We start from the raw sequence: 14561 nt of genomic DNA on the forward strand, positions 1-14561 counted from the left end.
TGGACAGGGTCTCACTCTGTTGCCCAGGCTGGAGTGTGGTGGTGCCATCTCAGGTCACTGCAACCTCTGCCTCCCAGGCTTACACAATCCTCCTGCCTCAGACTCCTAAGTAGCTGGGACCACAGGCGCATGCCACCATGCCTTGACAATTTTTTTTTTTTTTTTTTTTTTTTTTTTGTAGAGACGGGGTTTTGCTATATTGCCCAGGCTGGTCTTCAACTAGTGGGCTCAGGTGATCTGCCTGGCCTTGGTCTCCCAAAGTGCTGGCATTCCAGGCATGAGCCACTGCACCCGGCCTGGATATTGAGTTTTGCTTAGAATAGAAGCCCTGTAAGACTAGAGATGTATCTGTCTGTTTACTGTTATAGCCCCAGTGTCTAGAACAGTGTGCAGGTTATTGCAGGTGCTCAATAAATATCTGTAAAATGAGTGAAATGAATGAATGAGTATGAGGGACCCCCTCGTGATGTGCAGAACTAAGTCATTATATTATAATACTTTTCCTACAGTTATTACTTTATCCTTGAATGTATTTAAATTGCAAAGTATGTAGACAGGAGTTTTGAAATAAAATCAAGGAGGAACTGGCATTTATATGCATAAACCTGAGGTACTTCTTTTTTTGGTTTTATCTCTAGCCAGAGAGCCCTCTACAGAAGGATGTAATGGATAATTATTGGTATACAGTGAGGTTCATAACCAAAAACAAAAGTTCTCTCCATGAGACCTGGAATCTGTAAACTGTCTTCTGGCTAAGGTAATGAACACCCACACAGTTACAATATTGTGAGGAGCTAAAGCACATTTGAGATTACACAGACCTGAGACCTGGAGAAGGTGAGAGGTTTTAATATGAAGGCTGGGGAAAAAGATAAACTGCCACCCCTTGGGAATAATACCTATTGGCCAAGGCCCATAGGGATCGGCAGTTTTTCTTACACATGTTTTCCGGTTCTACTTGGAACATTAGAGTTATCACCAAGTCCTTCATGAAAGGTAGCTAGCGTTTTATGAGTCGATGGTCAACATCTTGTACTGACTGAGTAGAAGGAAGATGGCATCATTGTGTAAAAACATTCATTAAAATAGCTCAGTGACCACTGCAAAAAGGAAAAAAAGATGGTAGAAAGAAACTGGGCATTTGTATAGAATAACTTGAAATGCCATTTGTTTTAAATTCTGGCACTTTCCCTCAAATATCACAAAAGACCACTTAAGATACATTTGTTGTGGTGCAAAGCATGTACTGCTAAGTTCCCAGTAAACTTGTGTTTTTTTGTTTTTTTTTTTGTTTTGTTTTTTGAGATGGAGTCTCGCTCTGTCGCCCAGGCTGGAGTGCAGTGGCGCGTTCTCAGCTCACTGCAACCTCTGCCTCCCGGGTTCAAGCGATTCTCCTGCCTCAGCCTCCGTAGTAGCTGGGATTACAGACGCCTGCCACCATGCATGGCTAATTTTTGTACTTTTTAGTAGAGATGGGGTTTCACCATATTGGCCAGGTTGGTCTCGAACTTCTGACCTTGTGATCCACCCGCCTTGGCCTCCCAAAGTGCTGGTATTACAGGCGTGAGCTAAATGTGTGTTCTTAATCTTCCATTGGGTTCTGCTTTCTTTCCTTCTTTCTTTCTTTTTTTTTGAGTTGGAGTCTCACTCTGTCACCCAGGCTGGAGTGCAGTGGTGTGATCTAGGCTCACTGCAACCTTTGCCTCCCAGTTCAAGTGATTCTCCTGCCTCAGCCTCCCAAGTAGCTGGGATTACAGGCACGCGCCATCATGCCCAGCTAATTTTTTGTATTTTTAGTAGAGATAGGGTTTCACCATGTTGGCCAGGCTGGTCTTGAACTCCTGACCTCAGGTGATCTGCCTGCCTCAGCCTCCTGAAGTGCTGGGGTTACAGGCGTGAGCCACCATGCCTGGCCGTGTTCTGCTTTCTTATAGGAGTTCTCTAGAAAAATGAGAGAAGGACACATGGGGCCACAGAATAGCATCACTAATGTTCCCAAACTCTTTGAAATGTTTTTGTTCAATTCTCAATCAACACTGTTGATGGTCTGTAGCTGATCAAACCCCCAAAATAGATATTATTAAGGATGCCATCTCTCTGCCTAACTACTAACCAAATTAATTAACAGGTGGAGAAACACACTAATTTGAATTTTACCTTTTGTTTTTCTGTTTAAGAGGCATACCAGCTCAAAATAAGAAGTTCTTTAAACATCTGCAATGCCCAAACTAAGAAAATATTCAGGAATGAAATGGGAACAAATTAAAAGAAAGCCTCATAAAGCATTTAATCTCCATTCTTCCTCTCAAGCCAAATTAATCCCAAATTTCTACAAGAAAACATTAAGGTACCATCTATGCTTCACTCTTTAAATTAGCGGGGGGCTATAGCAAAAAGAATTGAGGTTAGATTGACCAACCACATACATCCTATTTTTTGTCTCCAATAGAGAGATTCTTTTTCTTTTCTCTCAAAGCACAAGATATAAAGTGTAAAGTCTGAGCGGAGGGATTCCCTGGTCTGTTTCTTCTGGGTCTGTCTCAGCATCACAGCAAAGCCATGGGCTGAAACTCACTTGAGTGAAGCAGATGCTGTGCCAAGTAGCATGATTCCCATGCACACACGTGCACGGTGGAGGCCATTCAAACCAGCTGGGATATCGTCTGGTTTGCATTTGGCTCTCTTCCCAGGCTGTCACATGTGACTTCTTTGTTGCAGACAATGACAGTGACAAAACAAAAGCACTCAGGGACTAGGTCTCAGTTGCATCTGTTGCTTTGCTCATTGTCTTAACTTAATTACGCCAGCCACCCTTGACAATGGGCGGCAAGTGGAGGCATGTTAGAAGCAGCCGTCATCAGAGCTGGCACCCACCTTTGGTGCACTTCTTGAAGAGTTATGAAACTGTCTCACATTCAGTCAAGCAAAAACTTTTCACTTCAGCAGCTTGTCCAATACAAACAAACCAGCTGAAACTGTTTCTAGTATGCAACTAGACAGATTTTTAAAAGGAAAACAGTAGTGAGTAAATACTGTTTCCTATTGACACCAACGAAGGTAAGACTATTAAGAAAACATTGATCCTCCAGCTCACTGGGGTTGGTTAAAGAAGTTTACCCTTTAGAAGGAAAGGTTAACAAACACATTAGGAAATAAGTTTGTGGAGGGTTTAATTTGTGATATATATGATTACCCATTATGGACAGACATGCATATTTAGGGTGCTAGAAAAGGCCCTGAAGAGGCCATTCACCTTCTCCCATTATCTCTTGGTTCTTATCCTAGCTCCAAGCTTTCCTTTGGAAAGCTATCCACAGACTTTTCAATTAAGATTACTGTGCCAGGTGTGGTGGCTCACACCTGTAATCCCAGCATTTTGGGAGGCCGAGGTGGGCAGATCACTTGAGGTCAGGAGCTGGAGACCAGCCTGGCCAACATGGTGAAACCCCGTCTCTACTAAAAATACAAAAAATTAGCCTGGTGTGGTGGCGTGTGCCTGTAGTTTCAGCTACTCAGGAGGCTGAGGCAGGAAAATTGCTTGAACCCAGGAGGCGGAGGTTGCAGTGAGCTGAGATTGTGCCACTGCATTCCAGCCTTGGCGACAGAGTAAAACTCTGTCTCCAAAAAAAAAAAAAAAAAGATCACTGAGGACTAATAACAATGGCAATAATAATAATCTTGCTTAACATTTGCAAAGGCTTTACAGTTTACAAAATAATATCACTGAATCCTTACAATCACCACATGAGGTGATGCGGTGTTATTCCTGTCAGTCCCACGTACAAGCTGAAGCTCGCTAACATTTAGTAATGTGCTTGAGGTCACAGAGGAACAAACTGATAGACAAAGGGCTAAAATAATAACAGTTCCCATTACTTGAACATTTGTTATGTGCTGGGGTTTGTAGTATGTATGTAAATTGCATATATTTTCTTGTTTCCTATACTTCTCTCAGGGATAAGTACTACTGTCTTGACTGTTTTATCTTTAAGGAATCTGAAACTTAGGATAAACAACTTGCCTAATTTCTTATGATGGAGATGTAATAGTGGTTGGAATTTGGACCTATTCCTTCTGATTCTGGAGCTCACCAGTTAACCACTCTGCTAAACTGCCTCCCCAAGAGGTAAAAAATATCTAGCGCTTTCAAGTCCAAATCACTTTCCAATAGCAATAGTTGATAATATCATGAGCTGCCCATGCTTCCAGATGGGGGTAGATGCTGGTTTGGAGGGAAAGGCTGTGCCATGGGACAGAAGACTCAATGAGGAGGGTGAGTATTACCACAAGCTGGGACCCGTTTGTAATGGTATTTATAGAAGTCTAGGAGCACAGTATTCAATTAGCAAAAGCAAACTCCCTAGGTATTATAACCCCCTTTTTTTCCTCCCCACCTATCTTTATGAGATTTTGCCTGAGAGATAGAATCTAAAAGGATAAAAATAGGCTCTTTAAACTTCAGGGAGGAAGCAGTGATGTTTTCAATAGACTATGTTTCCATCTCCCCCCACTCCAAACAAGTTAAGTATTGTATGACATGAAGTCTAGGAAAAGCCTGGCACTCTATAAAAAATACTGGGAAAATTCTGTCCAGCATGGAATATCAGCAGCTTATTGTACAGCATAAAGTACTAACTCAGCATTGACCTTCTCCCAAAAAGGGCAAAATGAGAAGAAAAGAGCAGTGGATGATTGGAAAGAGGGCTCAGATATCAGCCCTTTACCTGTTGAAAGGGATGTGCTATAGCAATTTTGCTGGCTTGGCCTGGGGACATGTGAAATGGTGGAGGATGATTTAGATGTCTCAGTATCAACTTTGATATCTCTTTACTTCAGGGAATCACAAGTTCAAATTCCAGGAGAGTTGGATCAGCCTTTCCTCTCTGGCAGCCAGGCAAAGCGAGGGTCATGCGATCTACTCAGCACTTTGGGATGTGACTTTAAAACCAAAGAACAAGGTGCACATTTTGAGAAACGTGTACTCCTTGTTTATGTGGCTGCTTCTTTAACAGAGTGAGGGATATGTACTTACTGGACACAGTTTTGGTCAGCCCAGCATCACATTTTTTTCTGGAAACCTCACCCCACTTTTTATGTGGTTGTAGGAATTCCCCCGCCCTCTGCCAGTACAACGGCTCTTCTTTGGCTCTAGTGGATTGGAACAGGGCAGGCTCCTCCCAAGAGCCAGTGACCAAGTATGGTGGGGACATTGAGGCAGACCTATTTCTGAGAAACACAGAAATTTGTTGGGCAACTGTATTGCCCAACTTTGGCTCAAAAACTCCATGATGACTTTGCTGAACTTTCCTTAGACCATAGACCCACCAAAAATGTTTCCAACCAATCTACTCTCACTCTCTCCTTCCCTTGGGGTTAGGCTTGCCTTGCAATCTGATGGCTTTGCCTATCCTCCCCTATTTCTGTTCACACATTAATTCCCCCTAATAAAACCCCTGCTCATTTAACACCTTCTCATCTTCTGTTTCTTGGAGGACCTCATCTTATGCATCTGGTTTAAATCCTAGCTCTCCCACACAGTAGTCGTGTGACCTTTGATAATCACTACATTGTGCTGTCCTCAATTTCCTCTTCTGTAAAATGAAAGTGTGGGGTAAGAGCACCTACAACACAGTGGTGTTCTAATTGGATGTAATAACCCTCAGTCATTTACCTGGCATGCGGTATAGTTGTATGCAGGAGAGTCTACTGTTTAGAAAAAACTTGAACCTAATTGTTAGCACCATCAGTCTGTTCTGGCTTGTGTGCTGTAAGAGCCCTCTCTGGGTCTACATTTGCTCAAGCATTGATGTTCTGTAGAGTAAATTCTGCATGTTTGTCTCTCCACTAAAACATAAGTTCCTTGAGAGCAGGTAGCATATTTCCTTCACTTCTATATCCTCCCCAGATCCAAGCAGTGTTTGAGCAAAGTGGCAAACCAGGAAATGCTCATTTAATGGATGCGAATTTCCTGCAGGAATGATGGAATGGAGTTCAGGTCAACAGCAAATATTGCATGGCTGCTTACTTTCTTCCTGTGGTATTCTCTACAAGGACAAATAGCACAGAACCCCCTGCCATCTCATACAAGTGACAGATTGTATATGGTAAATATCAACTAAGAAATGGAGGAGAGAGTGCAGTGCTTGATTAGCACACTGTGGTCTATCTATCTCGGGTTTGGATTCTGCTTGACCACTTTTTAGCCCAAGACATTGGCGAGACACTTAGCCATACTCAGCCTGAGTTTTCCTGTCTATATAATAGTGATAATTGTGGTATTCACTCTGCAAGCTTTATGTGAAGATTAAATGAGGTGATTCCCTATAGCTCTTGCCACAGGGCAAGTACCTAATCAATATCAGCTATTATGATTCTTTTTAATTTACTTTTTAATTGTTACTATTGTCAAAGCAGTTTGCATGCTAGAGTGCTGCCCTTTCTCTGGCTGAATGTGAGGAAACAGTAGCTAGCTCCTTGGTTTCCGGAGCTCCATTGAGTGCTGGGAGAGTGGACTTATAGCTCTGTTTTCTAGTGACTGGGGCATCCCTAGGAATCCCCAGGCATCAGAGGACTTTATTCCAAGATTATCTTGACTTAGCAACTTTCTTACTCTTTTAAAGACTACCACCTGACTCTATTTCAAATATTTCTGCCTGTGATGTAAAAAATCTCTATCAAAATGGTTTAAAAGCCTGGGGAACAAAGAAAAAAAAATGCCAAGGGTAGTTTCCCTTGCTGACAAGAGGTGTTTATGTTGCCTTTAATAGTCATGAAGGATGTTGTAAAATACTTCAGGATCAGGGCTCCCCAGACTGTTGATTTTATGGGCAGCTTGTTTACTTAGCTGTTTGTTTGTGTTACATTTTTAAATTTAAAAAATGTTTAAGCTTACTATCTTTCGCAGAGGAAGTTGATTTTGGAATTGCTGAAAGGTTCAAATGTGGTATTTTAAAAAGTGAAACACCAGATTCTAGCAATTTTGCTGCTATGTGCTAAAGATTCAGCACATTCGTACCTAAAAACTGGATTTGATTATTCTTTTTCTCTTAAGCCTCCAAAATGCCGTCGTTTCATCTGACATACAATTTATGCTAGAGTTACTTAAACTGGTGTGTGCAGTAACTCCTATTGCAGTGTTCTTGGGAGATGTGAGGCCTAGGGTTTTTACCTTTTGGTGTCATTTCAATGCAATAGTGATGAGTTCACAGGGTTAGGAGGAAAGGGTGTTGCCCTCTTTCACTCATTCCTTGTGTGTGTGACAAATCTGGGCAGAACATTCAAATGCTGTGTTCTGAATTTTCCTCCTCACTGAATTGAGAGAAATTTTGGAAGTTTGGAAGGCTCTCTTGAACTTTTAGGATGAACAAAATAACACTATGACAAGTTAAATTGATTTGCCTCTGTTTGAGGTTGATGGGGGCCTTCAGCATATAAAAGTAAACATGCAGAGTGCCAGCCAGTGCTATTCCAAGGCAGAGAATGGCTCAAGAACATTTTATGCATGCACACAGTTTTAAAAAAATCAGAATTGTGGCATTGTGCCAAAAGCACCTCTACCTTCATCCTAGTGTTCTTTTGAAGAAGAAAACGTATTATTATTTATAGAGAGACAAATCAGAGCATTCAATAGTGACCTAGGTAAAACAATACTGACAAAATAACGTAATTATACTATGCATTTATTGATTCATTCATATTTTTCATTCCTTCTAGTCTTCCAGTGCCTCACAAGCTAGTCAAGCATGCCACATACTTACACCATGACATAAACATTGCACATCCCCAACTCTACAATTGTCAGCTGATTGAGAACCTTACTCAACCGTCAACCTGCCATGGTCTTGCTCCTAATCATTCGGAACTTTGTCTTGCCATAATTGTGAACTAAAGCCGTGAAAATAGCACATATTTTCACAGATGGCAGGGCTAGTTGGTCCTTGATTACTTGACCTCTTGGTGCTGGCTAGACAGAAAGCCCCAAGTGAATGTTTATACATTGTGCCCAGAATTTTGTAGAAACTTTAGCCATGGATCCCAGCTTGGAAGCTTGGACCATTTGGCCGGTTTGGGTTTGTTGTAAAATTTCTTGGTCTTTCACTGGGAACTTTCGAGTTATTTTATGAGACAAGAGCTGCCATCACACTCAGCTTTTGATAAATCTTGCTCTTAACATCTTATCTTCATATGGGCATTTTGACCATGTCAGTTAGAGAAGCCCAGGAGGACAAGGTAACCCATTGTCATCTTTTTTCCAGAGTGATCATAACAGATGCCTACTCAAATAAATGAATGTTCCTTTATCTGACCCAATGGGCATGAAAGCATATGAGAAACTGAATAGAGGAAGTTAGAGGCTAATGGTTATGAAATGGGAAAGTGGTAGAAGAGGCATTTGATGGGTTTTGCCTGTAATCCCAGTCCCTAATAGAAGTAAGGGCAGGGGATGATAGAAGGAAGATTGGCTGGATGCATTGACCTTTGGTTGTAATGGGTCAATAATTAGACCTAGAAATTTCTAAAATTGCAAATTGGTTCTATAGGAAAGTTACTGCAGTCTATAGACAGGGACCTAGAGAATCCTTCTCTGTATGTTAGATGGAAAATGGTAGAAGTCCCTGGATCCTCAAAAGATACAAGAAAAAGAAAACCAACTTATTTCCACCCCTCCAATAATGTCCTCTCTATTTCCTGAATAATTTTTAATTTAGGATGAGAAACAGGCTTTTGAGAAGACAAAGGAATCCTGCAGTTTTTACTGAATGATGGTTAGTTTTTACAGAGGAATTTACCTTCACTGAAAGACAATCCAAGAAACTGTTCTCACCTATAATTTTGGAAAATAGTTCCCCCCCGTTCTGTAATGGGTGCAACAATGCTAGAACACAAAGGTGCACACACACACACGAAGGAAGGGGAGAAACTAATCCCCTTCCCCTCAAAACTGTTTGGTATAGTTTATTACAGATTCTAAATTGCTGCCAAGGACATTTAGAATTAAAATCAGCTTGATGCACCTTTAGCATTCTTATTTCTAACCATCATACTTCCACTTTTTAAAAAGTTAGCTTCTTGACCAATGGTTCTCAAAACTATAATCATATTAGTTAAAAAAATAAAGATGGGAATTTCCAAAGTGTTTTCTAGCTCCTGTTACTCATCTAACAATAGGCAATGAAAGTTATAATTGAGTTCCTGGTATGATAAGAACTTTCTTAGGGGCTCTCTGGAAGAATCAGACATGGACTCATAAACCTCTTTTCCCATAGCTCTCATCATTTCCCTATTGTTCTCAATCTCCATTTCTCTCTTCTGGAATTTAAACATACGTTTATATTTTTAAATCATTTCTTTTGGACGCTGGATGAAAATGGGATGGCACTAAAGGCATTAAAGAGTCCCATTAAAAAAGGACCTCCAAATATGTGGGCATCAGGGAAAAGTTCTGATTCCAGTTAGGCCTTTAGGGATGACAGGAAAGCTGATTTTCACCTTGCAGGTCTGGAAGTTTTGTGGACCTGGAGAATTTTTGCTAACCTCAGCTACTCCCTCTTTAAAAATTGACCTGTCTTGCTTAGGCCAAAGGAATCAGTAACTGGGCTTTAAGTATTGAGGTGAGCATACAAACTGGATATTTCAAAACTCATAAAAAGGGATTTGGATTCTGCTTCATCTAAAACTATTAATCTTTTCATTGCTCCCGAAGGCTTCCCCTTTAACTAGAGACTATCAATGTTGCCCTTGGATTAAAAGTCAACTCTGCGTTATCTAGTGAATATTGCAAAAAAGCACTATTCTTTTCCTATGGGCAAATAAAAAGAATAGATCTCATCTTGCCCAGTGGATGTTAATGGACTTGAGAAATTGCAGAATTTATTACCTAAGAAAACAATGTTTCCCTTTAGTGGGAGGGAGGTCGTCAAGGGATGGAGGCGAGAGAAGGGGAATTGCTCTTTGGGAGCTCATTTCTTTGCCTCCTTTTCCACCCTTACATTCGAACAGTGCACACATTAGAAGCTGTGTGAGGTTTTGTTTGTTTTCAAGAGATGTTTGAAAAAAGATCAAATGCTTGTGAAAGGCACTGGATTGGCAGCCCAAGAAACTAAAGTGTCCCGGAAGCTGTGTGAGCCCAGAAATATCCTGCATTTCTATTTATTTTGGCAATTTTACTTAAGACTACCAATAACTGGAGTTCATGCTACAATTAAATTTTCCCCAGGCACCATGAAATGAAAGCACGTATTACACTTAATTTTAACTGGTTGAGAAAAATGGTGGTTTTCTGAAAGTTCATTATATGACCCGGAAACAGAAGCAATGGCTCTCACTTGGGAGAGCCAAGCTACCTATTTAAGTTGGAATTATTCATAGAACCAGGGGTTCTCTGGGTTGGAATGGTTCTTAGGTCATTGAGTTCTCTTATTCTCCTACCACATGCTTGAAACTCTACTACCACATCATGGAAAAGCATTGGCAAGCTTGGGCTTGAAGTTTTTGGTGACACAAGACTGGCTTCTACTTCAGGAGACCAACTTCTTTTTCACATAGCTCCAATTTTCAGAGGTAAGTAAAATAATGTTAACTAAAACTTGAATAATGCTTACTAAGTGCTAGATACCATTTTAAGTGCTGTAATATGTGTCTCTGAATATACACCTCCCACTCCTTGCACAGACACACACATGCACACACTACACTCACACACATACACACACACAATCTCAATAAACCCTCACAACAACTGAATAAGGTAGATTCAGTTGTTGCCCCTATTTAACAGATGAGGAAACTGAGGCACACATAAGTTACATGATCTGCCCAAAGCCACAATGCAAGTAAGAGCCAAGATTTGAACCCAGGTAGTCTGAATCTACATTTTGTACTCTTAATGACTGTATTTTACTATTTATTTATTATTTAATTTTTTTTGAGACAGAGTCTCACTCTGTCACCCAAGCTGGGATGCAGCGGCAGGATCTCGGCTCGCTGCAACCTCTGCCTCCCAGGTTCAAGGAATTCTCATGCCTCAGCCTCCTGAGTAGCTGGGATTACAGGTGCGTGCCACCATGCCCAGCTAATTTTTTTGTATTTTTAGTAGAGATGGGGTTTCGCTATGTTGCCCAGGCTGGTCTTGAACTCCTGAGCTCAGGCAATCTGCCCGCCTTGGCCTCCCAAAGTGCTAGGATTACAGGCATGAGCCACTGTGCCCAGCCTTAAGGACTATATTTTAGCCTCTCCAATGCTTATAACTCTTGTTCATGCCTAGTACAGAGGTTTGCACATTGTAGATGCTCAATAAAAAATACTTTTCACCAATTTTATTTCAGGATGATTATTCCATACATATTCCAATTAGTTTTACACACAATTATCAATTTGCCCTAGGAAACAATTGAAGTTGAAACACTGGAATTTTAAATGATTATTAATATTCTGCTTACTTCAAAGAAACATTAAGGGGAGTAATAGGTGTATAATATTCACTATGAAATTCTTAGCCAGTTGCCACCTGTAGCAATAGGTCCTTGAACAATTTCAATTTGGCCAGCGAAGGAAATTCCAAACATGCAATACTTGTATAAGCATAGCTCCTATGCCTTTCCTTTTTTACTCTGTACTTGCCTCACTGTCTTATGTAGGAGAATAGGAATCATTTCATCTCAGCAGTGCCACTTGTTTTTATGGTGTGTCTTTCTACCACTATTCATCAGCCTATGTTACTCATTTGTCCATCCAACCATCCATTCATCCATCCATCCATCCATCCATCCATCCATCCATCCATCCAACATTATATGCCATGTATCACTAGAGGCTTGGGTATTGATACTGGAAAGAAGGAAATGGAAAGATAATATAGATTCTTTCTGTTTTCTTGGTTCATATTATTCAGTAATCACATGTAGGCATTCAAGATAATTGCTTTAGAGTTGATAAAACTCATTCCGAAAAGAACTGTCTTATAGTACATAGTTTGCTAGTTAAGCATTCTTTAACTAGAAAGTCTTTTTGTTCTTCCTTCCCTTTCCTTCCTTCCTTCCTTCCTTCCTTCCTTCCTTCCTTCCTTCCTTCCTTCCTTCCCTCCCTCCCTCCCTCCCTCCCTCCCTCCTTCCTTCTTCTCTCTGTCTTTGCCTTTGCTTTAGTTCTTCTTGAATGAAATTTATGATTGGGTATAATTATAGTTTATTCAAACCTTTCCACAGGACATGAATTCTTAGTTATTCCATGGAACTGTGGTCCTTTGAAGAGCCATCTGTGTCTATATGCCACTCTAAGGTGATAGTTGTAGTAGGAATTGGCTTCTGTCTGCAGCTGGTCCCAAAGCATGGATGTCTTAGCTGGAGAACTTAGTATCTTCTGAATAAGGTGACTGGCCACTTGGGCTAAGGCACGAGCCTGCCTTCTCTCTGCTCTGATAAGCCAGGATCCACTTTGCAACCACAGCAGCAGTGGCTTGGTTCCCATGTGGGGCTTTGGCATGCTTTCAGTTCGACCTTTTCCTCCTGGATTGAGCCGTGAACATGTCCATCATATTTAAGTAATCCTGGGTTTTCAGTGAACCACTAGAAAGGGTGATCCTGGAGTAAAAAGCATGGCAGAGGCATGGAGGACCAGGCAGAAAGGAGGTTCCTTTATACCATGACATCTTCAAAATAGACTACTTGGATGAAATGCTTCACTTCTGGGTTAGTCTTATTCTTACCCCAAAATGTCATCATTTGTTTGGTAGAGAACTTCCGTCTTGTACCCTTTCTCAGCTCTTCTAATTCACAACTTGGAGGATGGCGAGACTTTTTGCTTTATTATCTATGAAGACCCCAATCCTACTGATTAAACCAAGGGATCTGAAGGAGAAGATTTCTAAAATCTGAATTCTGTGATTCTATTTAGCTTTTCTTCACCCTCAGGGAAATCCAGCACTTTTGCTCTCATTCTCTCCCTTCATTTCTGCCCTCTCTTTTCCTTCTGGAATTCTTTCTTAGTTGACCCACTTTGATTATGTGCTGTTGTCTCCTGGCCAAAAGAAGAGCAGCTTAGAACCCAAGCACATCTTTACCCACTTCTGGATCTCAGTGTCCGAGTCTTCAAAATAAGGGGATTTCTGAGGCCTCTTCCAGATCTAACATAGTATGTTCCTGGGGTTCTCATGGAGCAGAAACTCAGGGTTTCAGATATAAAAATAGATCTGTGGTGGGGTGGTGGAGGGGAGTGTTTTCTAGGAGCTGTAATCAAAATGCAGTGGTTATCATCAGAGATCAGAAGTCTTCTGTCACTGGCTGAATTGTGTCCAAATTCATGTGTTGAAGTCCTAACTCCCAGTACGTCAAAATATGACTGTATTTGGAGACAGAGTCTTTACAGAGATAATTAAGTTAAAATGAGGTCAGTGGGGTGGGCCCAAATCCAATCTGGCTGGTGTTGTTTCACACAGAGGATGTTTAGACACAGAGATATGTATGGAGGGAAGATGAAGTGAAGACACAGGGGGAGAAGAAGGAGGCCACCTACAAGCCGAGGGGAGGAGCCCATGACAGAGCCTTCTCTAAGGCCCTTGCAAGGGCTGATACTTTGATTTTGGATTTTCAACTCCCAGAACTATGAAAAAATCAATTTCTGTGGTTTAAACTACCCAGCCTATGATACTTTGTTATGGCAGCCCTAGCAAACTTATACATCTTTTATATCTGATTCTAAAGTGCAAAAAAGATGAAGAAGAGTGCAGTGACCTCTTCTCAAAAGTTACCTCACAGACCTCACAGGGTTTTAGGCAATACCGGATGCCCTTTGGCCTAAACCCTGGACTTGACTAAGAAATGCAGCCTCCAATGACATTGCGGGAAAAGGGAATCTGGGAACTTCTATGACACAATTCAGTCTTGCTGAGCATTTGGGGCTAATATTTAACTCTGAACATATATTGACATAGGCAATTCTTCCATAACAGATTCATACAAAATTAAAAAATGCATATAGAAGCCTTAATTTTTATTTAAATTCTTTTATTTAATTGTGTTTTAGAGGCAGAGAATAATGTGTCTTTTTTGCCTCTTTTATAATTTTTATTCTTTTTTTCATTTTTGCCACTGTCTTTCTTTGGGCTTTCTAGGGCATTACATTTTTCTTTTCCGTTTTCTCCATGTTTCTTAGCGAGATTCTCTAAAAGGTTACTTCTATTTCCATCACATCATCATCTAGCTCCAGCAGGCCTACTTTTCTTCATTTCCTCTATTGCATTTTCTGCTTTTCATTCTTGCTGTCTGCTCCTCTCTCATCATCCTTGCCTCTGTCTGTTTAATCCTCCTGTCCTTCATTTTCCTTTTTTGCCTCTGCATTCAGCATTTCTACTTCCAATCTCCCTCCTCTGCTCTTTCTTCTTTCCTCTGATCTGCAGACTTGCTTCTGTCCCCTCCTTCTGTTCCCCTCCTGGATGTGTCTTTGGCCCACCTTTCCTTCTCCTCTGAGACTTCGTGTTCTTGTTGGTAGATGGGGGCTGATACTGTAAACATCACAAAAATAATTGCATTGAGAACAAGTGGTTCCCATGGTGTCCCTTTGAATGAGCT

General features: G+C 41.0%; 1 protein-coding gene and 1 long non-coding RNA gene across 10 annotated transcripts in view; one reads left to right on the forward strand and one right to left on the reverse strand.

Annotated features, from left to right (window-relative positions):
- IGF1 (insulin like growth factor 1) overlaps positions 1–14561 on the reverse strand; it is an 84156-nt gene that overhangs the window by 7610 nt on the left and 61985 nt on the right. For 3 of the 9 annotated variants that reach the window (XM_001156345.8, XM_024348023.3, XM_063787062.1), the window contains exon 4: positions 14443–14494. The exons of 3 other annotated variants lie outside the window; for them this stretch is intronic. In XM_001156345.8, the coding sequence (XP_001156345.1) occupies positions 14443–14494 (52 nt within the window). Of the gene's footprint in view, positions 1–13980; positions 14495–14561 lie in introns of those variants that run through there. 3 more of the 9 variants (XM_016924056.4, XM_009426113.5, XM_009426114.5) reach the window with 1 other exon arrangement.
- The window catches only part of LOC107967618 (uncharacterized), a 57609-nt gene continuing 43686 nt past the window's right edge, over positions 639–14561 (forward strand). Inside the window, exons 1-5 of the long non-coding RNA XR_010148437.1 lie at positions 639–837; positions 2178–2347; positions 3993–4126; positions 5906–6104; positions 10466–10560. This is a non-coding gene — a long non-coding RNA (uncharacterized LOC107967618). The remainder of the gene's footprint in view (positions 838–2177; positions 2348–3992; positions 4127–5905; positions 6105–10465; positions 10561–14561) is intronic.

The sequence above is a fragment of the Pan troglodytes genome, chromosome 10 (genome assembly GCF_028858775.2).
Source record: "Pan troglodytes isolate AG18354 chromosome 10, NHGRI_mPanTro3-v2.0_pri, whole genome shotgun sequence".
NCBI lineage: Eukaryota > Metazoa > Chordata > Mammalia > Primates > Hominidae > Pan > Pan troglodytes.